General features: G+C 36.4%; 1 protein-coding gene across 6 annotated transcripts in view; it reads right to left on the bottom strand.

Moving 5' to 3' along the window:
• The window catches only part of LOC110343870 (uncharacterized), a 217,266-nt gene that overhangs the window by 50,033 nt on the left and 142,726 nt on the right, over window positions 1-24,507 (bottom strand). For 4 of the 6 annotated variants that reach the window (XR_015445980.1, XR_015445979.1, XR_015445978.1 and 1 more), the window contains exons 3-5: window positions 18,384-18,507; window positions 13,372-13,478; window positions 2,647-2,760 (exon numbers count right to left, since the gene is read on the bottom strand). The exons of 1 other annotated variant lie outside the window; for it this stretch is intronic. Coding sequence is in view for 1 of the 5 variants with exons in the window: in XM_087197640.1 (XP_087053766.1) it covers window positions 18,443-18,507 (65 nt within the window). In the remaining 4 variants the exon portion in view is untranslated. The remainder of the gene's footprint in view (window positions 1-2,646; window positions 2,761-13,371; window positions 13,479-18,383; window positions 18,508-24,507) is intronic. One more of the 6 variants, XR_015445981.1, reaches the window with a different exon arrangement.

The following is a 24,507-nucleotide window of genomic DNA, read 5'->3' as shown; positions in this document are numbered from 1 at the left end:
TCTAAGGCAACCCTAGGTTCCCTGTTCTGCTTTGTGGTGCTGTTGAAAAACCTTCAATCAGTTGTAGTTAACATGATTTTGGATAGTTTGTTCTGCTGCTCATCTTCTACCCCTCCTCCTTCGTCTCTATTCATGAATTGTGGGTTTTGATATTCCCTAGTCTACCATGTATAGCTGTAGTAATAAGATCATGTCCATTTATTTTATAATGTAATGTATTTAACTTCTTTGCTAGTTAACTGGAGAAAACTGTTAAAATTCTAACTACTAAATACTAAAATTCTAAAATTCTAAATGTCTAGAATTCTAAAGACATATACAATAGATACTTAAAGAGGAAAATATTTGGGGATTGGGAGAATTACTATCCTCCCTCCAGAACAGAATTAATGTATTCAAAAGCAGTTAATTAATAGCACAGTTTTTAAAAAAAAATCACAGAGAAACTGTCATTTCTTTAGGAGTAATGTTAAATTTTAACTAATTAGAAATTGAAATAATTTAAGATAATCATTAAAAATGTGTTTGTTTGGAAAAAATTTTTAAATCCTCATTTGTGTTACAGCCTTGGAGAAAAACAAAGAAAGAAATCAGACTCTGGAGGAAACTCCCCCCACCCCCGGCATTTTTTATGAAATTGGCATTCTCTCATTTCTGCTGACCTTTTCCCTTGTAATGTACAATTATCAGCAATGGGGATACTTCTCTTGACTGTTGTTTATGTTTATCCTGCCTTATGACCCCTGTCACAGCCTTTCCATCTCTAGTCAGGCCATCTCTCGTGGACCATACTTTCCTAGCCCCTTGCACTAACTCTTAGGAAATCCTCTATGTCTAGTATCACTGGGCACAAAATAAGCCTGAGGCCTAGACATTGAATATCTATGAACTTCTGTCATGCCTTTTCAATTATAGATATATGTATTTATCTCATAGTTAGATGCTTCCTGGCTTATTATATGCATCTTGTTAGTAACTATTTATGACAACAAATTAATAAATGATGAGAAACCATGAGTTCATGACCCCTCTCTATTGATGGCTGGAGATATAAATCAATAAGCTGGTAATAATGTGGTCAAAGGAAAATTGTAACTAGGAACAATAGACTCTCTGAGAGAGAACTTGATTAAAAAAGTGGAAGGAGGGTTGGGCATGGTGGAGCATGCCTATAATCCCAGCACTCTGGAGGCTGAGGCAGGAGGATCATTTGAGGCCAGCCTGGGCTACACAGCGAGTTCAAGGCCAGCCTGAACTACACAGTGAGACCCTGTTTCAAAACAACAACAAAGTGGAAGGAGTTTGAAAGACTGAATAAGTCTACTCATTGGTACTAAGGGTAAATTGAGAGTACTGGTCTGACTCCTAGACAGTATTGAAAATTTAATTAGTACTAGCATAGTTACTTTTAGTACTAGGACTATCCTTTTGGGCCACAGTAATGTGAGAGCTTCTTAATTCAAAGAGATTTTAACACTTGTCAGGCTATTGTTGGAGGGAGAAATCAGCTCAGTTCCATGGCAGGATGGTATAAAAAAAATCCATATTAGATTCCTGTATATGTCTGTGGTACTAGGCATTGAACCCAGGACCTTTGGGCTGTGCTGAAGTCTCCACCCTGTTTACTGAGACAAGGTCTTGTTAAGTTGCCCAAGCTTGTCTAAAATTCACATTCATTTTTTCTGGTTTTTAATTCATTTATTAAATAATTTTTATTTTTTATTAGTATTTGTTTGCAGTGCATAACAATTACATTCATTGTGTGGAATTAATACATGTACACAACACATCTCAACTCTTTTTAACTCCTTTCCCTCTACCTCCCATTCTTTGCCAGCATTAGACTCATTTGTTCATCTTGTAAATCCTTATAAAGTTAATTATTATATATACAGATTAACACCAGACTAATAGGCAAAGAACATATCAAATGCAGAGGATAATTATACTATATCAAGGTATATGTTTAGAAACATTCTTTCTGCAGCATTCCCCTGGCTAGTGATAGATTTCTTGACATGTTGATAATGGGCATGGAGTTCACAAAAGAGTGGTCAGTGTAGTGTTTGCCTTCAAGAAGCATCAATTTCTGCTCCTCCTCTTGATGATCAGGGCACGTCAAGAGCACAATGGTAAGAAATGGTCTGTGAACATTTAGATGTTCCTCTGGGGAGTTTCAGGGATATTTAGGGAAAGAAATTTCTAGAAATATTGGGAACTTTCTCTAATAAGATGGATAATAGACCAAGATCCTTATAATTTAGAATAATAATGTAAACATGCTCTTTTATTATATATCTACAAGTTAGTACAATTTCTTTGTACACTTACTCTTTTGGAAGAACACTTGAACTTGAAAAACCATGATTTCTATCATTGCTTTGGTGTTAGCCCATTAGTGACTGCTTAGTTTCAATACTAATTTAATTTTTTTGAGTATGTGACTCCTTGAATATATATACATAACATTTTTCAGTTTTTCTTGCAGGTATGTTTGGCCACATGACTGAGTTCTGACTAATGAAATTTAATTCAATTCAATTTTTTTTTTGGTACCGGGGATCAAACTCAGAACCTTGAGCTAAATCCCTGGCCCTCTAATTCAATTTTTGTGTAGGAAGCTACCATGAATTTGCAGGAACTGACCTTAAGAGACAGCTCACATATACTCTTTGTTTCTTCTTCTCTTCCTGTCTTTCTCCATCCTTCAGCCAGAAACATCATGTCATTATCCTGGGTGATGAGTATGAGGGTAGGGGCCTGATGACAGAAGAGTAGAGAGGCTAGGATATTGGATTCATACAGCAAAGCTCCTGCCCCAACCTGGAAAATGCAAGGTAGCATTTTCACTCCCATATCTGGGCCTTGGACTAGGATGGCTGGTAAAGCTGACGATGAGGGAACATCTCTCTGTCCATGTGGCCTTCCCACGGAAGCTGGCCAAGCCAACCTATTTCCTGACTTTCCTTCTTTCCTACAAATTATTCCTCCTCAGTCATCCTAAATGGGTCGCTTTCCTCAGCCTTCTGGCCACTCCCCCAGATCTTGCCTCCTGGCCCTAAGCATTTGTCTTCTTCTTCTACACTCTTTTCTTCAGGTAAGAAAATCACTTCCCAAGCCTGCTGAGAGACTAAGCTCTGCCCTGAACAATACTAAACATTTTACAATGCAACTCCAAGCTTGTCTTTCCCCACTCTTCCTCAGTATGCTAGTGGCATTTTGTAAGGAAAATATACATTAAAACTCCCAGTTCTTACTCAAGCTCCTGCCTGCCCTGAAATGAATTCTTTCCTTTTTCAGTCATATGATAATGAGGGCCAAGTGTCCAACACAGAACATAGAACATAGTCCTTCATCAATACTAGCCCAGAAACAGAAACAAAGTTCATTATGTTTGTTTGTTTTTTTTTTACTTTTTGGCTAAAGGACTGGGAAAGGAGCCTGAGAGTATATTCAGTATCCTTAGAAAGAACCACACACCACTACTTCTTCCCTGCTTCCATAGCAGTTAGTCTTGTACTTTGTTTTAAATACAACACATGTCGCACTATATTGGACTCAGTTGTCTGACTGCCATCCCTCAGCTTTCAGTCAAAGACAGCAAATAAGTAGTTCAAGTGTCAAAAGTCATGGAGCCAACTAGTTCATTTAGTCGGTAATACTGCTAAACAATTAAATGTAAGAGATTGGTGGATGCTATGATTTGAGTATGATTTGTCTCTTCAAATTCACGTAGGATTTTAATCCCCCAAATCCTGTATCATTGGTATTAAAAGGGTAGATAGAAGCTGGGCATGGAGGTGCACACTTTTGATCCAAGCACTGTGGGAAGGTGACATGGGGGGATTGAGATTTCAAGCTTAGCCTGTCCAATTTAATGATTTAGGAAGACCTTGTCACACATACACACAAAAAAAGGCTGGGGATATAGCTCAGTTCAATGCCCAGTATGTGAAAAGCAGTGGAAACTTTATTCCACTATGGTCTTTAGAAATAAGGGCCTTGGGCCGGGAATTTATCTCAGTGGTTTTGCCACCTGCTGCACAAGCTCAAGGACTTAAGTTCAATCCTCAGGTACTAAAAAATAAAAGAAATAAGGGCCTTTAGGAAATGATAGTGATTAGATTAGATATAGCCACTTGAGTGGAGCTCTCATGATTAAACTGTGGTGGTTTATAAAGAGAGGAAGAGACTGCACATATACAGAGCCATATATATGCTTTCCCATCATGCTATGGGGAGCCAACCCAGAAGGGCCCTTGCCAGGGCCTGCACCATGCTGTTTGGACCTTGTATCTCCAGAAGCATGAGCCAAAATAAACCTCTTTTCTGTATAAAGTAGCTTGCTTCAGGTATTTCATTATAGAAACAAAAGCTGACTAATACAGCAGTCACCCTCCATTTTCTGAAGCCCCAGGTCCCCTGATGTCTTATTCCTTCTTTTCACATATTCATAAAGCTCTCGCCCCACTGCCTACTTCTTAAACCAGATGTCTTAGAGAGCAGAGATCACAACCCTATCAAATGGTCACCTAATCAGTTCCAAGGGGAAATGAGATAAAATCTTCCTCACTGTTTTGGTCCTACCTAAGACCTAAATAAGGAAGGAAAGAAGAAAAGAAGGAAGAGAAAGGAGAGGAAGGAGAGGAGGGGGGGGAGAGAAAGAGAGAGAAACAGAGAGAGAGGAAGAAGAAGAAGAAGAAGAAGAAGAAGAAGAAGAAGAAGAAGAAGAAGAAGAAGAAGAAGAAGAGGAGGAGGAGGAGGAGGAGGAGGAGGAGGAGGAAGAGGAAGAAGAAGAGGAAGAGGAAGAGGAAGAGGAAGAGGAAGAGGAAGGAGGGGAGGAAGAAGAAGAGGAAGAAGAAGAAGAAGGAGAAGAGAGGAGGAGGGGGAGGGGAGAGGGAGGGGGGAGGGAAGGACGGGAGAGTTTACTATATGTTTGGAGTGTTTGCATTTTAGCAGGTGATTTCAACACAATAAAACCTTCATTAACTCCTCAAATTAAGTCTTTAAGGTACACAACAATTAGACAATGAAATAGTTTAAGTGCTTTCCCAAGTTCTTCATTGCAATTTGGGAATACCAGAACGATGCAGAGGACCAGGGAACAGGATTTGATTCTGTCTAGTTTTATAAAAGAAGTAACAATTACTACTACCTCCCAGCAAGTGATAACAACTCCCAGTCAAATCATTACCTTTATCTTCCTTGGGCTTTGCAATGGTCACAGTGGGGCTGAGAGGTCACATTGCTTTTGCTAGCCTTTCTAACATTAACAGAAAGGATGAGCTTTCTCCTGGAATACATTTAAAGGGCCTGGGGTACTTAACCCAAATAAATTTGGTGCATCTCATTATGAGAGAGAAGAGCAGGGTGAAAGAAAAAGAGAAAGACATCACCCAGGTAAGTGAATACATTTTTACAATCGCTTCAAGATTCAAACATGAATTTTTTAATATTTAATATTCTAAGTTGTTTTCTTCATTTCCATCAAAATAACTCTGCAAGTTCAGAGTATATTTTTAAACTATTTTTCCAAATCACTGGGATAAAATTACCATATCTTCCAGTTATATAAAATAGTTTTACAGTTTATCACTTGAAAAACAACCCCCATCAATCACCCGCAGTAACTGTGGCACTTTATATATCAAACAACTTCAGCTGAAATTGGAACATTGCTGATTGGCAACAAAATGATTTTGCCTTTTCAGTTTCTAGCATGTCTTCTCATCATTAGGTGTTAAGTCTAAGTTAAAGTCAATCTTATGGCCTCATTTAAAATATTTCCAGGGTCTAGAAGATAAGTGTAGAGAAAATTCTGAGTGTATGACTACAAATATTTTCCTGCAAATATTGCTTGCGGCAAACTCTTTAAGGCTTATTACCTAACACGTTTGCAAGAAGAAATATTTAGTAATCTAATTAATTATATGTTGAATTTGTTAAGTAAGAAAAGTGCATTTTGGAAGGGAATAAAGTCCTTTATTCTTTGTAAATTAGCAGTGTAATAACATGCAAAACTGTTATCCTTCACACCCTGCCCCACCTTGCAAAGAAAAGTCAGTGTTCTTATATATCTGCAAACTACTTTCTGCTAAAATGTATATATTTGTCTAGAAGTTATGGACAAAGTTACTTTCACAAGGAAACAAGATGCAATAGTTTTTAAAGCTATATTTTAAACAGATTTAAATCTTCAGTATAATGACCAATGTTATATGAACAAATTCGATGTTCATTTCATGTTATATGTACATTACATAGATTATTAATATAGATAATTTATATTTCCTATATAATGAAAGAAATCAGATTTTAATATTCTCAAGCTAGTAAAAAAATTTCCTTTCATCTAATCTATGCTGAAGATCAATTTCCCAGTCAACACTAGAAAAATATAAGGATAGAGAAAGAAGAGGGCTAAATAGCAGATGTGCTATCTATTGTTTATTCATTTATTCAACAAGTACTTGTTAATCATCTTCTCTGTTCCAGGCAGTGTGCTAGCTGCTGACACACTACGGCATATAAAACAGTCCAAGGGACAGCTTGTGATTCTAAGCTTAGTAGTAACTCAAAAAAGGTATTCCTCATATTTCCTCCTAGTTCTTTCCAATGAAAAAATGAACCAGGGATGTAGGCAATATTGAAATTATGATCAAAGTGTGAAGTTCCTTGTAGGTTGTATTTTTATTAGATTTTGAAACAAATTTTAGAGGCAGTGGTTAAAAAATTGAACAATTTATAAATGTGAGTTCTTATTAGCATATATTAAATGTTATTTATTAGAACGTTAATAATTTATTAGTTTTTAAATTAGTTACCAAATCACTTTATACAATTAAGTCTAATTAATGCAGAGGGATTTCAGAGGAAGAATATTCTAAAATCTCTCACTCTTTTTAAAAATTGCTATTTAGGAAAATGTGAATTAGGGTTGTTATGTAACCCTTAAGCACAGTTATTGGGCAGGAAGGGGGTTTTGCATAACAGCATTTCTACCATTTGGGTACTAGAATCACTTGAGGCTCAGGTGACATAATTCTCTCAGGGTCATCATGTAGACAGGGTAGTGGAGTAGTTATGTGCTAGTGTGGGGGAAGCTCCAGAAGGCAGCTCAAAAGTTCCTTTTTCTGTAATCTACAGTGGAAAACTACCCCACTGGACAATAAGCTCCTTAAGGCCAGGGATATGGTCACATTCATCTCTGCATTCTAGTGTCCATAACAGTACCAGACACAGAGTACACACTATGATTGATTGCCATATGAATAATTTCTTCAAAAAATTGCAGGATCCTTTATTTATATACCTACGGTATGTCAGATACTGTGGCAAACTTATGAAATAAAAGATGGCTGCAATGATCCATTTCTGTATCTAAAAAATGAGAGCAATGTGAACGCTTTCTTAGGACTATGAGAGTAAATGAGTTCAGTTCCTACACATAGGAACCACTCTAAAATTTTAGTTATCATGATGTCTCAAGGTACTATATCATTTCCTTTCTGATAAAATGATGCTAGGAATTTTCATAGGTATGTTCTTTGTATTGCCTTCGTGGGCAGGGTTGGGACTAGAAGAAAGCATGAAGAGAAACAATGATTTAATAAGGCACCCACTTTTGGTGTTATGGGGAAAGAATACTTTCTTACATTTTTCACTCAAAGTGCCTCCATGACTTCAAGCCATGTTGAGAATCATCTTCACAAGGATGAACTGCCTTAAGCCTGCTCAGCATAGCTTTAGAGAGTTGGCAACTGTACCCATTTTTGGAAAAGCTAATAATATGATCATCTGAAGGGAAGGGGACCAAGAGATGGAAGAAGAGGAGAAAGGGAAAGGGATGAAAAAAAACCTGAAGATATGTCATGTACATCTACCAACTGGACACAATGAATGCAATAATTATGTACTGCAAATATGTACTAATAAAAATAAAAAAATAATAATAATACCATTTGAATTTCTAGCATTTAAATAATGTCTCTCAAATTCACGTCACTAAGAACTTGTGAATATGGCCATGTTTGGAAATAGTGTCTTTACAGATGTAACCAAGGTACAGTCATAACTGATTAGGATAAACTAAATCCAATATAACTGGTGTTTTCAGAAGAAAAGGAAATTTGGACATAGAGATACAGGAGAAAAGGTAATATGAAGACAAGAGGAGTGAATGAAGAGATACATATTCAAGTTTAGGAACACCAAAGATAGCCAATGACCCTCAAAAAATTACAAAGGCAAAGAATAATTATTTCCTAGAGCCCCTTAAGAGTCTGGCCCTGTTGACACCTTAATTTCAGACTTCTATCTTGTAGAACTATGAGACAATAAATTTCTGTTGTTAAAACCATTCATTTTGTGCTAATTTATTATGTCAGCCCTAGGAAGCTAATGGACTGCTCCATCATCAGATATGAATCCTTAAGGAATGAAGGAAAACTTTAGTCTGGATCAGCCAAGTGTAAGACAGACATAATCATGGCCCATTATTTATGGATCATAATTTTCCTGAGAGGGAGCTATACATGTGAATTAAAAAGAGTGGTAAGTTCTGAAACCTCAGGAGCCAAAAGCAGGGCAGCAATTTAGCACTGATATGTCCTTAGCACTGTGGTGTCCCTCCTCTTTGAAGATGCATGAAAGTCCCTGGCGGAATCACTCTATCAATGTCAGCAGAATGGAAGAGACTTTCTCACACTCTGTAGAGCTAGAGCTCATTAGGAACAAGTACCAGCAAGGATCAGTGATACAACAGTTGTCTCTCCATGTAAGTGTAGAAACTGGGCTGGCCACCTCCCTTCCATTGTCTAACTGTACTTTAAGAGGCCATAGGCAGTTTGCCTATGGATAAGACTAAGAAAATTTGGTGTGAGCCATGAAAGATTACAGGGAGATGATGCCACACTAAAAGACAAATAGGAAGTAACAAAGAGAAGAATATTTGGAGGAACATTTCAGGAAGAAGAGAGAGCAAAAATGAGGACTAAACTTGGAAGAAAAATGGCAAATTAGACATCTGAAAGAACTGAATAAAGTAGGAACATAGACTAAGTGTAGGAGTTTCAAGACATGAGATAAAAAAGTAAATATTCTACAAGGCAAGCTGAAAAAGTGTTAGATTTGGTCAAAGTGGAAGAAAAACAGTGGATCCTAAAACCAGGGCCACAATGCAGGTAAATGAAACTTTAAAAACATTTCCAGATGTAAATGGATTTTGGTTTCATTAAAAAAGCTATATCAGAGAGAAGCAGAGCCAGTCCCAGCACCCGGAAGGAAGCTCCCCCGCTGCCAGCCCAAGCTACTAGGGCAGAGAAGGTGAGCTGGTCCCAGCACCTGGAAGGAATGTCCCCCGCCGCCATCCCAAGCTCCTAGGGCAGAGAAGCAGAGCCAATCCCAGCACCCAGAAGGAAGCTCCCCTGCTGCCATCCCAAGCTACTAGGGCAGAGAAGCAGAGCTGGTCCCGGCACCTGGAAGGAAGTTCCCCTGCCACCATCCCAAGCTCCTAGGGCAAAGAAGCTGAGCTGGTCCCAGCACCCTGAAGGAAGCTCCCCTGCCACCATCCCAAGCTCCTAGGGAAGAGGAGGTGAGCTGCGTGGGTGCCAGAAGTACCCCCCACCCTGTGGAAATGAGAAGACACATAAACAAGCTTCAAAAACAGACTTCTGGATCACCTACAGCAACCCCAAAGGGAAACGAGGTGGAACAATCTGATACTCAACCACCTGGACTCTCTGAACTGGCAACAAAAGAGGATCTGGGAAAAATGAAATCAGAAATAATTACTCAGATAACAGCAAAGATTGTGCTCATGGTGCAAGATATGATGAATAAATCTAGAGAGGACACAGATAAAAAAATAGAGGATCTGAGGAACATGATGGGATCCCAACATAGGAAACAAATGGAATCCATAAAACAGATGCAAACAGATTTCCAGGAGATTAAAAACTCCATCAAAAGTCTGTGCAGCAGAATGAACCAATGTGAGGATAGAATTTCAGATTTAGAAGAAAAGATTGCAATTAGTGACCAGGAAAAAAAAACTGCTTTAAAATTTTAAGGGAACACGAGAAATCAATCCAGCAGCTGCTAGACAATCCAAAGAAGAATAACATAAGACTGACTGGAGTCAATGAAGAAACAGGAGAGAGTGCAGATGACATACAAAAACCTGTTCACAGAAGTGATGGCAGAAAACTTCCCAGGCAGAGGAAAAGAACTTGACCTACAGATAAGTGAGGCATATAGGACTCCAGCTAGCCTTGATCAAAAAAAATCTACACATAGGCATATAATAGTTAGGATTACAGAAATCCAACAGAAGAACAAAATTCTACAATCAGTGAGAGAAAAGAAACAAATCACATAAAAAGAAAAGCCCATCAGAATCACAGCAGACTTCTCAATGCAAGTCCTCAAGGCAAGAAGAGCTTGGAGTGATGTATTTCAAGCCCTAAAGGAAAACAGCCTCCAACCCAGATTGATGTACCCTGCAAAATTATCTTTCAAAATTGAAGGAGAAATAAGATACTTTCATGATAAAGAGCACCTCAGGAACTTCATGAATATCAAACCGGCACTCCAAAAAATTTTAGACAATACCCTAGGAAAAGACAATGAGGATCACAATCCCAGGAAACCTAGCAGAGTGAATCCACTGGGCATGACAAATTAAATCCAAAGGGGGAGAATCCAACAAAAACAAAAAGTCATGAGAAGGCTTTTAAAACTTTTAACTTCATCTTCCTAATGAGTGTATAATTCAATCTTGTTATTGTACTGATTAGTATTTTTCTGATTCTAGAGTTGCTCACCATTCCTTGTGCTATACTGGCTATTTATCATCTTCTTATGTCTACTTTTTAATTGGGTTGTCTATTAATGAGCTCTAAGAATTCTTTATATATTCTGGTCATAGGTTATATGCATTGTAAATATGGTCTGTTTAAGGACTACTTTTCATTTTAATGATATCATTTAAAGTTCTAAATTTTGAAAGAATCTCACTTATCAATTTTTTTCTTTTATACATCATGTCTTTTGCATCCTAGGTAGTTCTTGCCTACTCTGAATTCATAAACATTTTCCCTTATAATTTCTTCTTAAAGTTTTATACTTTTAGGCTTTCTTATTTAGGTTCATAGATCCCTTCAAGTTATTTTCATGTATGGAAAGAAAGGGTTGAGGTTAATTTTTTATGTACGGATACCAGGTGTTCCAGTGCCGTTTGCTGAAAACACTATCTCTTCCTCGGCTCTTGAATTGAGTTTATATTCTATATAAATGCTAATGTTAAATAATCTTTCAAAACTCATTGGACCACATATGTGTGGTTCTATTTCTAGATTCTCTGTTTTATTCAAGTGATCTATATGTCTTTCCTTACACCAACACTGCCTTGATTACTGTAGCTTTAGAAGAAGTCTTAAAATTAGGTACTAAACGTCTTCCAACACTGTTTTTGTTTATGTTTATGTTTTTTAACTTTTCTAGGTCCTTTGTACTCCTACATAACTTTTAAATTTCAATATCCAATTCTTCATTTATAGCAAGTATACACAGACCTGAATTTTTATATATGCCTTGTGTTTGCTAATCCTGATAAATTCAAATACAAGTTCTAGGGGCTCCTAGAGATTTCTTAGTATTTTCTCTGTAGATGATCATTTCATCTACATATAAAGATTTTACTTCTACCTTGGCAATCCTATCCTAATTGTTTCATTTTATTGCCAGACTATTTTAGTGGGCCTAGGTTTCAAAGTTTAATGGACAGATAAAGAGTAAGCATATCTGCCCTTGTTCCCCACCTTAAGGAGAAAGCATTGTGTCTTCTCCATTCATATAAGGCATTCTTGCTGGAAGTATAGAGTACATGTCTTTAATCTGTTGAAAAGGTTCTGTTCTACTTCTAGTATCCTGATAGCTTTTACCATGAACATCTGTAGAATTTAGTCCAATACTTTTTCTCCAACTAGTGACAGGATCATATGACTTTTTCCTTTCCTCTGTTAAGATGATGACTTTTGGGGGTTGATCTTCCAATGCTGAACCAACACTGCCATCCCTAGAACAAAACCACTTTCTACATCCTGCCAGATCTGACTTCTAATAGTTTGTTTTGTTAAACAAATTTCTATCTATGTTCATACTTTTTTCTTCTATTATCTTTATCCAGTTTTAGGATTAGCACGATGTTGAGTTCCTAACATGAGGGGAGAAATGTTCCTTCTTTTTTCTGCTTTAATTGTTTGATATAATTTATCAGTTAAAATGTATTTGAGCCTGCTGTTGTCATAAGGGTAGGTTTTCAAGCTAGGAATATACTTTCTTTAGTAGGTGCTATTTAAATTTTATATTTCCTCCAGAGTTAGTTTCATTAATTTTTCTTCCAAGTTACTTCTTAGAATTTGTCAAATTTATTTCAAAAAAGATTTTTGTAATATGCTTCCTATATCCTTTTAAATTCTGTAAAATCTGTGGTAATGCCTCCTAGATCTTGATATTATAATTTAAAAATGTATAATTGATATTGTGTAACAGGAAGAAAAGGTCTAAAGGAGCAGGGGAAGTGGGAGGGGTAGGGGAAAGGAAAAAAGGGAAAAAATATGAGAAGAGGAAAAAAATGGAAACAAAGCCTTTGCAAATAGGGAAAGGTGGAGGGGGTGAAGGGAGGGCAAGGGAAGGGGAAAAAAAAAAAGAACCAAGATACTCATGTTTGGTACAAGGTCCCAATGATAAATGTGACTGTATTTTATACCTAAAATGTACCAATAAACTTAATGGGAAAGAAAAAGTTATATCACCCTACAACTATATTGTGAGTTAAATAGATGTTAGTGTGCTAGCTGAGAATTTTATCAATACTTTTGAAAATATTTTGGTAGATTATTATGCACATGAAGCCCAAAGAATCAAATTACAAAGAAGTCCAATTTATTTCTAAAAGGCAGGTTAACTATAGGGAGTTATTTGGCACTCCCTGAGATGGCCTTGAACCTGGAGAGGGGATAAACTCAGCATAAATTATTTTCTGATTCCATTCCTGGACTGTTTATGAATAAGTCAACCACTTTTCTTTAACAGTCACATCATTTTTTCATTGTTAGCCAGAAATGCCACAACAGAGTATTATGAAACAGAACCAGAAACCAGAACCAATATACATTTTGAAACATTCCCTTAATATTATTCCTATCATGAAGCTGTAATCCAACTGGGAGGAAACTAGACAGAGCATCCCTTTCAACTTCTTCACCATGAACTGATGATCTTTGAAAAACTCCAGAAACAATCCACAGTAAAACCCACCCTCTTCATTTTAAAGTGAAGGAAGCTGCAAACCTGTGCTCCTAGACTTACCAGTAAAAAGCAATGGAGATTGAATAAGGGTAATGGTGGCCTTCCTTAAATTCTCTTCTTGTCCACAAATTACATCCTTTTGAGGTGAGACTCATCATCACACTGCCCTGGGAAAGGACATGACTGATTGAGCTTATATTATAATACTTGGTACTTCTCATCCCTTCAGGAAGAAAACATAAATTAAAAATGCCTGTACCATGAAATAGTCAAATATGTTCTTCAGAATTCAAGGACTTCAATTATTCATTGACTCAGGCATTTCTTTCTTTTTTTGAAGGGAAATAAAAGTGAAAAAAATACCCAACTCTTTCTGCCACAAAATTAAATATCAGACCTAATGTTCAAATTTACCCTCAGAACACTATATAATCCCACACTATGACCAATTTTATAAAATGTGTAAGTGTATGCAAAGTAATATCAAACAAAAGGAAAAGAAAGCAACTGAGTATGAGAAAATAGCTAACAGCAAGTGACATTTGGAATGAAAGATAGAAAACCCACACTATTTTGCTCTATACTTAAATAGATCAAGACCAGAAATGCACTGGAGACATTTGATAATCAATATAACATTACCCTGAAGGCCACATACAACTATAATCTTAAAAACAAAACTCAAGGAAATGGAACATTTAAATTAGAAGGACTTTTAACAAGAAAATGGCAAAAATGCTTTAATGTACTTTTATATAAGGGTTATTTTTCATACCACTTTTGCCAACTAATATAAGAAGTAGGGAAAAAAATATCTTAAGTCCTGTCACTGCAGCCTTTGTAATCACCACAATTCAACATGACACCATAACTTGTAAGAAATTCTCCCTGGCATCCATTTAAGTGGACACTAATTGGAAAGATCAGTGAACAGAAAAAGGTTGTGAACAACATATATTTCAACATGCTGTACCCAATCCCGACCTTAAATGACAAAGAGGAAAATATGGCTTAACACAGCCTCTGCCTTTAGTTCTGTAAAATGAAACCATGATGTGAGTTACCTACAGGAAAAAAATGTCAAGCTCATGGAAAGACCTCAATAAAACCTGCAAACTTCATGAGAATCAATCTGTTCCACACACACACAGCTCTTTAAAAGGAGCATGTGTGTCCCCTGCCCTGAAGCTAGCGACTCTATAGGGTAAGGAGCCAATGGTTGCACATCACTGAAGAATGAGCTCTGAAGACAGACATGCAAGGATTTCCACTTTTTCTCTACCATATATTTGAGGAAAAAGTATTACCTTCTACATTTGTCTCTGTAACACGGGGAGAGTGATAACAGTGTGACAGGCTATTATGAGGAACAACTTAGATGACAGAAATATAGCACAGTAGCTGTCACATAGTAAGTGCTGCCTTTTTCATAGAAGGCAAACACAGAGGAATTACATTACCAAAAGACTTGTGCTTCCCACCTTAATTATATGAAATAAATATTATGATTATTTCCACTCTATGAAAAAAAAGACTGAGGTAGAAAGAATAGATAACTTGCCAAAGGTCACACACTATTTAGTGTCACTTGAAGCAAACACTGACACAAAAATTCTGGTTCTAGTTTTCATATTCTGTTTCTCATTGAGTTTTATTGAATAAGGAAAGAATAAATAAACAAGTGGTAGTTATTATTTAATCTTAAAGGTCTCATAATCTAATTGAGAAGTGATAGTGAGAAACACTGTAACCATAAAAAATAGTATATAATTTTGATAGCTACCTTCAAACCTCTGGAGCACTAGGCCTTCCAAACAACAAATGGAGACAGAAAAGATTGCCAAAAGCATTAGGAGAGACTCTTCAGTGTCCAAGCAGGAAATGCCTGATTGCTTACAGAAGATTCAGGCCAACTGGTGTTGAGAGCGGCTTTGTCCTAATCTCAATGCCCTGTTAATACTTTCTCTTCTTGACTGGAATGGGTGAACTCACTTTAGCTTGCACTCTATATCTCAAGATTGCCATGTAAATAAGGTTATACATGTAGATCTATACTCAGTATCCATATTGGTCAGCTTTCCTATTCCTGGGACACAATATGCAACACTCACAAGTAAATAATTTAATTTGCTTCATGGTTTCGGGGGATTCAGTCCATGGTTACCAGGATCCAAGGCAGAAACATCAGGATGGAAGAGCACAATGGAACAAAGATACTTGGTTCATGATGGCTGGGAAGCATAGCAGAAGAAGAGAGGAAGGGACCAGGGTCCATATATAGTATCCAAGGTCACAACTCCATAACCCTCCCAGACACACAGAAGCATGTTTCACTAATCCTTAGGTGGCTCTCAAATTGACACAATTAAACTTAACCACCACAACATCTAAATCTATCCTTAGCCATTATAGCTCCCATGATCCTAGGAGATACAGGAAGACTATGCCTCAGCAAGTTCAATCCCTGATGATTTGAGGACAGAGGGTACAAAACTAAACACACCACATTTACAAAATCTTTTAAATTTATAAGTACTTCCTCTTTGCAGAAATCCTTCAAAAATGAGAGCATTTATGTCCTGAAATATAACTTTTATAAGGCCTCAGAATACATATAAAAATGAGAGTCTAAACCCAGGCCTTTCTGGCTCTACTTAGCATTCTCTTTCTGCTAGTTCCTCACAGCTACATAATATACAAATCTACTTTTATAATAGAATTATGCCTTATTCCTTACATGAATTCTGGGAATTCTAAGATCATTCTATTCTTCTAGAGAGCCCTAATATGCCATGCCATAGATCAAAATTTATTTTCAGCAAACAGGCAAGACAGAACAAGTGAAAATGAAAGATATAAAGTGAGTTCCTAGCAGAATCGAGTATTTAAGGCATCCATAACCACAGCTCTTCCTTCAGCCTTTTGAGTTTGCCACCTAGCAAGGTAGTGTATTTCTTTTCATGTTTAAGATAGCCTGCCACCAGAGTCGTAACATCCTCCCTGTTTAAAGTTGTCATGAAATGTACGCCTATCTGAAGATTCGTCTTATATATCTTGTCATCATTGTCACAACTACTACTCCCCACATTGGAAGTAAACCCTATTTGAGAAGAAATTTGATGTGTTTCATTGCTGCTATATCTCTAGTGCCCAGGAGACAGTCCTATACATAGGAATACTTAAGAAAATGTGGTGAAAGGGTGAATGGATAGATGAGTGGGTAAGACAACTCAATGTCCAAGACCCCAAAGCTCTTGCCAGAGAGGCACTTTATAATGAAACAAGCTCTGAAGCTAGAGAAGAACAAGAAAGCTCACTGGAGCTCTGTGCAGACAAAACCACTTTACTTCCAGAGACAAATCCACTTTACTTCCAGAGACAAACTTATCTCTTTGTGAGCAGGGCTTTTTCCAGCCACTAGGGAGCTGTAGGAAGACATCCATTGATTAGCCAAAATCTCTACACTGATAAGCCTTCTTACAGAACCAAAAACAAATCTGGAGTGTTTTTGAACACTGAAAAGTCCTGAAATCCAATCCAATGGGGTATTAGAATGGTTCAGCTATTAAAGACCCATCAAATTCCACCCTGCCCTTCTTGAGCATATTCCATATAGAAACAATTAGTTAGAAATCATAAGAAATACTATCAGATCATGTTTTATCCCTGCTGTGAAGGAGCTTTATGACGTAAACCCTCAGAAAAGATTTTACATGCTTAGCAGTAAATGAGAGTGCATAATAAGTTTTGGGTTTTCTAGGTTAGAAAAATGGGAAAAATGAAAGAAAAAGCACATATACTTTATTTCCAAATCTATTTTTGTGTCATTAATATTTTCAAAATAAAACAATCTTAGTGCAATTGAGATTTTTCTGTGTCTGACATTTGATTATTAAGTGCTTTGCAATATTTCCCCCCCTGGGGCATCCCTTTTATTTATTTATTTATTTATTTATTTTTGCTTAAATTCTTTTATTGGTACATTTTAGGTATACAATACATTTATATTTATCATTGGGTACTTGTACCTGTACATGCTGTATCTTGGTTCTTATTTTTTTCCCCATTACTTGTGCGCCCTTCACCCCCTCCACCCTTCCCTGTTTACAAAAACTTTGTTTCCATTTTTTCCTTTTCTCATAATTTTTCCTTTCCCTTCTTTCCTTTCCCTTTCCCCTCCCACTTCCCCTATGCCTTTGGACCTTTTCTTCCTATTTCAAATTATCAATTACTCATTTTAATCATTTTAATCCTTACTTACACTTTCAGCTTCTCACACCAGAGAAAGTATTAGGTATTTACACATGTGTGTCCTATTTATTTCACTTAAGAGTTAACTATACTACAAAGCTACTGTGACAAAAACAGCATGGTACCGGCAAAGAAACAGACCTGAGGATCAGTGGAATAGATTAGAAGATGCAGAAACAACTCCAGACCTACTCAGCCACTTCATCTTTGAAAAAGGAGCCAACTACCCTCACTGGAGGAAAGATAGCCTATTTAATGAATGGTGTTGGAAAAAATGGATTTCAACCTGCCAAAGATTAAAACTAGACCCATATTTATCACCATACACTAAACTAAGATTGAAGTAGATTAAAGATCTAAATATTAAAACAGAAACACTAAACTTGCTGGAAGATAAGTTAGGTAGAACTCTTGAAGACATTGGCATAGGAAAAGACTTTATGAACGATATTCTTTTTGAGAAGGAAATTGGGAAAGGTATAAACTCAATCAAATGACAATATGATATAAATCATTTTAAAAGAGTTGTTATTGTGGAGAAGAAATTATTTTAAGTCCTAACGTTTGAATCCTAGATTTCCCTACAAATATTTGTTAATATTAGCCTCAAAAGCAATTTTTCAGGATTCCTCCATGGGATTTAAAATTATAAGAGATGTAATTTCATCTGAGACCCTGTCCACAAAATGTTTGGCTCTTGAAGTAAGAAGTGTACAAACTAACATTTAGGGAGTACATATGTTGTTGGTCACTTGTAAATGCATTATCTTATTGAACCATCACAGCAAATGATAAGAAAGCAAAAAGTAGTATTATCATACCTCTTTGGACTAAGGAACTTGTCAAAGTTCACACAGCTTGGAAGAGGCAGAACTGAGGTTTAAAAGGAGTCAGATTCCATCACCCTTGCTTTCACCCACTGAGACTTTTCCCATGGTAGGCTGCCTAGAAAGAGATATTTGTGAATGATAACACAAACAAATGGAATAGTTGAAGAAATCAGAAGTTGCTTTTGTTTGTTATGTTTTTTTAGCCAAAGTTAGCAATCCATACTGATTTGATAACAGGTGTAATCTGAAACAGGCTGTTGAGGCTCCCATACTTACTTTACTCAGGAGCCTCACATCAGCACAAGGTAGAACCATCCTCCCCTCCACAAAATATGATTAATGTCTCATAAGTCTTGTAGATTTTGATGTTTTCTGAGAAGGAGTGTTCTCACATAAAAGAAATCTCCAGAGTACAAAAATTTCTTCCCAGAAGAAAAATTTCTTTCCAAAATGTACTTATCTTACTGTATCTCAGCCCTACTTCTTAGCTCTAGTTTCCTGCCCACATGCCTTTCAATATTCTCTCACCAAAACAATACTCTGCTGCTTGGTAATGAGACTTAATGACTTAAAAGAAGAAATCCAAAACAACCAGTTGAGAAAGGAAGCCTTTCAATCACCTTGCCAGAAGAGTGATAAGATGTAATATTTTAAAGCATGTACCCTGAGTTGGATATTGTTCTAGGCCTCAGGATACAATCACAAACAAAACACCCTGGAGTTTACATTCTAGTAGGGAGGACCTGTAACTATTAGGTGAACAAATTCATCAACCCAATCATTGCAGGTGCTGGTAAGTGGTAGGAGAGGAATAATCTGATGCCATAATGAGGAACACAAGTAATGAAGGAAAGATACTTTTATATTTTGCAGACAGTAAAATATTTTCTGACCAGGGGACTTTTTACCTGAGTCCTTACAACAAGAATAAACCCATGCAACAGAGAAAAAAAGCAAACACAAAAGCCATGGATCTGTCCTGTGGGTGCAGGGGTAGGGTGAAGTGAGTGAGCAGGGGTGGGGGAAAGGATGAAGGTGTGTGGGGAGGACCTCATGTTCCAGAATGATCTAGAATTTATTCTCAATAATGTGGGAAACTTCTGTAGAATCTGAGCAGAGGTGATCAACATTTTGTGAAGGATGCTCTGACTACTGCTTGAAGAATATTTATGGAGGGCTCTGGGTGATGAGTAAAGGGAAGCTCCTCAAACCCAGGATGTTTGGTATTGACTTTGTATTTGCTCATATCATTCAGCTGGCTTAAGAGGTTAGGTGCTTATTGATGGAGTTTAAATACCATGGGACTTAAGTTATAGCAATCTATTTATATGAAAAATGAATTTAATTGTGCAGGTTGAGCATCCTTAATCTAAAAACCTAAAATAATAAATTCTCCAAAATCCAAAACTTTTTAGCACCACCCTGACATACAAGAGGATAATTTCACACTTGACCTAATGTGACAGATCACAGTCAAAATACAGGTGCACTAATAATTGTATAAAATTACCTTCAGGTTATTTTTATAAAGTATATGTAAAACACAAATAAATTTCATGTTAAGCCTTAGATCCTACCTCCAAGATATCTCATGATGTATATACAAGTATTCCAAAATCTGTTAAAAAATCCCAAAATCTGAAATACTTTTGATCCCAAGTATTTCAGATAAATACAAAGCTCAATCTGTAATACATTTGGAAAGTAGAGCACCAAACCTGCAGTGAGAAACTAAGAAATAGATAAAGGATGACTCTCAGGTTTTGAAGTGGTTCAATATTGGAGGAAGAGGATTAGTTCATGTGCAGAGGGGATTAAGGGAGGAGAGAATGGGAGTTGAGACCACAAGTTTTAAAATTATTTTTTCTGAAGTAATTTGATTTAATTTGCTAGAAATAAAGGAATTTTGAAGAATACTTATTTTTATTTTAAAGAAATTTTTATTGAAGTATAATTGACATGAAAACCTACCTTTCTGGGGACTTCCCTCACTCAGAATGGCCATGCTTAGCCCTACTGTTGCTATCTTTGAATTTCTATTTTGTAAGTGAAGTGCAACAAATAAAGAAGCACGTGTGAGCAAAGGAAATTGATGAAGTGTATATCTACTCCACTTGCATATAGAACTTGTGGTGCCCCATGGACATGGACTTTCAATAGGTTCATGAAGCATAGGAGATTACAGAGAAACAAGATAGTACAAATTCAGTGTGTGTGGAAGTTAAGCTTTCAAAAAGCACTGATGCTGTGTGTACATGTTAAAAAATATGTTTTATTCCACTATTGATAGACAGTGCAGCAGTTTCAATTTTTGACTATTATGAATAATACTATAATGCATTTTCTGTATATAATCTTTACTATGAACATTTTCCTGTATGTGTTGAGTATTTGCCTACAAATTGAATCGTCAGGTCATAGGATATGTATATTCAACTTTAGTTAGATAAAAGCCAAACAATATTTCAAAGCAATGATAAAAAATTCTGTTTCTGCCAGAATTTAAGTATTTCTGCTAAATCATAAGCATCTTACCTGTTCCATGTCTTTCCCAGCACAGGTATTATTTGGAGTCTTAAAATATTAGCCATCCTAGTGGATGTGTGGTAGCATTTTATTAAGGGTTTAGTTTGTAGATCCTTACTCTCTGAAAAGATTCAGTGCTTTACAGATATTTACTGGGTCATTTGTAGATTTTCTTTTACTCAGTAGCTGTTAAAGTTTTTTGCCCATTTTTCCATAATATTTCCCTGCTTTGCTAATTACTTTGTAGTTCTTTATATATTCCATATTATTTTGTCAGTTAGATGTACTTACAAATATCTTCCACTCTGCAGTTTGAATTTTCACTTGTTTATGATTCTTAATTGTAATGCCGTTTGGCTTATGAATATTTTGCCTTTCAGCTAATGATCTGTGTGTTGGCTGTTTTATCTTTCACATTTATCTCCAAGTTCCATATAGAATTGATTTTTACATGTGATATGAGAGATGTCAAAATTTCAATTTTTTCCACATGAATATCTAATTGACTCATCAGTATTTATTGAAAATAAATTTATTGAAATAAATACTGATGCACTAAAGCATTATCTTTTTGTAAATTAAAAGACTATATATATGGATCCATTTCTGGAATCTGTTATTTCTCTACTTGCTGAAAGAATTCTCGTATCATACCAACTTCTCACTGCATTGCAACTTTTTTCTCTATTACAAGTCTATTTGTCTGTTCTTTTAAAGTGCCACATAATCTGAATTTACATTTGATACCTTGTAATGTAAATGATTTATAGTATATATTGATATCTAATATCATATGTCCTCCACTTTACTATTCTCTCTGATTATCTTGCCTGTTTCTGGCCCTCATAAAAATTTTTATAAGCACATAAAATTATTATTATGGTATCATAAAGATCTTATGTGCACAGACAACTTGACAATAGTCTGACAGATGTGTTTGTAAGGAGATGAACATCAAAAGGAATGATGATAAAGATCTACTACTACATTAATATTAGAAATAAAAATTAAAACATCTAAGAATGTGACAAAAGTGGAGTCAAGGGGACTCTTGCCTGACTGTACATAGGAAGAGAAGGCAAGAGAGAGTTCAAACATTACTGCATGATTTAAGACCAAGATAACTGAAAAAATGGTGAAAAGATTCACTGAAATTGGAAAGAAAAGAACATGAGTTGGTTCAAGGAATAGGGGAAAGGAAACTTCAACAGAAAACAGGTGAATTTAAAAAATTCAAGAAAACAGAAAACAGGTGTATTTTTAAAACTATAGCTGCAAGTGTACAGCAGGGAGTTAGGAATGATGGATTTAAAGAGAGGTCAAGGCTAAAGATGAACTGAGATTATGTGTTTATATTTTGATGTGTCATAAATGTGAATTATGAAGAAGGCTGAATACGAGGGTATGGAAAAAAGGACAGCTGAAAATGGAGATTTAAAAAAGAGATCAAAAATAGAGACAAAGAATGGAAATAAAGGAAAATAAAAGGAGAGAAAGGGAAATAAAGGAAAAGCAAGGAGGAAGGAGGGGGAAAAACATGATTTTAAACATGACTTCATAGGCGAAGAGCTAACTATATCTTTATTTCTCTGTCAACACCATGTATGGATTGAAAGATTCCACCTGGAAATTATCTTGGTGGGACATTCATGTGGCAGAGCCTTGGAACCAGACCTGCCTTCCTGCTGTGCTGTGCTATTCCTGCCTCCTTCCCAGCAGATCACTCTGCCACGCTGGGCTGATAGGGGAAGAAGTTTAGAGTTGCTGGGTTTCTTGTCAAAGCTTGTGCATTTGAAGCGACAGCAGAAGTGGGTGGGACTGATTCCTTGTATTATTAGAGTGTTCTTCTGAAGAATTAATGCCTAAACTGATAAGGGATCAGAAAAAAAAACACTGCACATTGTGATTAAATTTAAAATAACACAGTTTCTTAACTGCATTTGAACATTTTTACCATGTTGCTTATCTTTCATTACATTTAGCCAAATTTTGGAATGTTGATGATTCAAAAATTAAGAACACTAAATGTTCCTGATGGCTTGTGGACAAGGTTAATTTACACCCCAGAAGCCAGATGAGGTTTTAACTACATTCAGGTTGCACTTCGGTAGTTTGAAAGGTAATTGTTTTATACTCCCAGAACTTAAAAGAGACTTCCAAAAATAGAGCAAACTATCAAATACAGAGAAAATAAAACACTTGAATTGTTGTTTTCTTAACATTCCTTTCAGTCTGTGATTTATTTAACATTACTCAAAGTACTACACACCAAGTAGAAAACCATGAAAGGTAACATTGTACAGTTCCATCATCATTAATTAGTACAAAATTGTAATTGTAGCAAAGATTTTCTTGCTTCGGAAAAAGTAGAATATGGAATTTAGGAAATTTTAGAAAAACCTGAAATTCTAAATTTACAAACAAAAGGATGGGAAAAATGTTTTTCCATCTTGATAGAAATTCAGTATCAATTTGAAGATTTTAATTATGTTCAGTAGTCATGTTCATTACTCTGTTATTTATCTGATCTTTATAAATTATTTATTTTGAGTATCTCATCATCTTGATGGAAAGCTGACTGACACAGAGGTAAATTGTAAGTGATAGCAGTTTATTTGTCTCATAGTTCTGGAGGCTGGGAAGCCCAAGATCGTTGAGCGCCCACACACAGTGAAGATCCTGCTGCATCATGACAGAGTAGAAATCATCACATGGTGAAGGAGGCAACATGTACATATAGAAGAGAAAAAGGGAGTATTAAGAGAGGAGTAAATCCACTTTTATAATAAATGTAAGACCGAGGGCCTTACCAAACGCTCTGAGGAGCTGACTGCAGTGAAGAACACCTGGGAGAGAACACACTGGATAAGTTGGAAAACTAAAACAGACTTTTATTAGTCTGACCAGATGGCACCCTCCAAGCAAACAAGCTTAGAGAGGGGGCCCGAGCTCAGGGGGTTGGAAGGTTTTATAGGGGCTGCAGGGGTGCTTAGCAAGCAGAACTACAGAAGCAGAATTTTTGTGGTTAGGGGACGGTTTGGGGGGGGGGGGTTGCAGATGTTCTTTGCTTAGCAAACAGGATGTTCCTTACACAGAAACAATGGTACATTCCATGGTGTCTTAACAGATAAACAAGTACATTCTGGGAACTCTGTGTCCTGTAGTGAAACCGAAACCCACAGGGACAAGATGGAGGGCCTGTAACAGGATGGCGTTACTTGTGCTAAGTCTCATCTGGGTCTTACAATAAATCCTCTCCTATGATAACAAACCCACTCTCACAATAAAAATTTATTAAAGTTCCCAGTTCTCAAAACTGTTGCATTGGAAATTAAGTTTCTAAATGAACTCTCAGGGTGGGAAGGGCACATTCAAACCATAAAAAGTGGCTTATACTAAAAAGAGTGTTCCTTACTTGGATATTAGGGTACAAATTCAAGAAACAAATTTCTTAACAAAGAAGCACACAGGCAACATTTTTTCCTCCTTACCTTTCCTAAGAATAACTTAATAATAGTAATGAGTGATAATAGCAAGTTAATTTACAATGATACACAAATTCCAGTAGTCCAGAGACATTGAATTATGA

This window comes from Heterocephalus glaber, unplaced genomic scaffold, assembly GCF_053883595.1.
Source record: "Heterocephalus glaber isolate CG9 unplaced genomic scaffold, H.glaber_assembly_v1.0 deba00000347, whole genome shotgun sequence".
Classification (NCBI taxonomy): domain Eukaryota; kingdom Metazoa; phylum Chordata; class Mammalia; order Rodentia; family Bathyergidae; genus Heterocephalus; species Heterocephalus glaber.
Note: the sequence above shows the minus strand (reverse complement) of the source record. Positions and strands in the feature narration are given on the sequence as shown.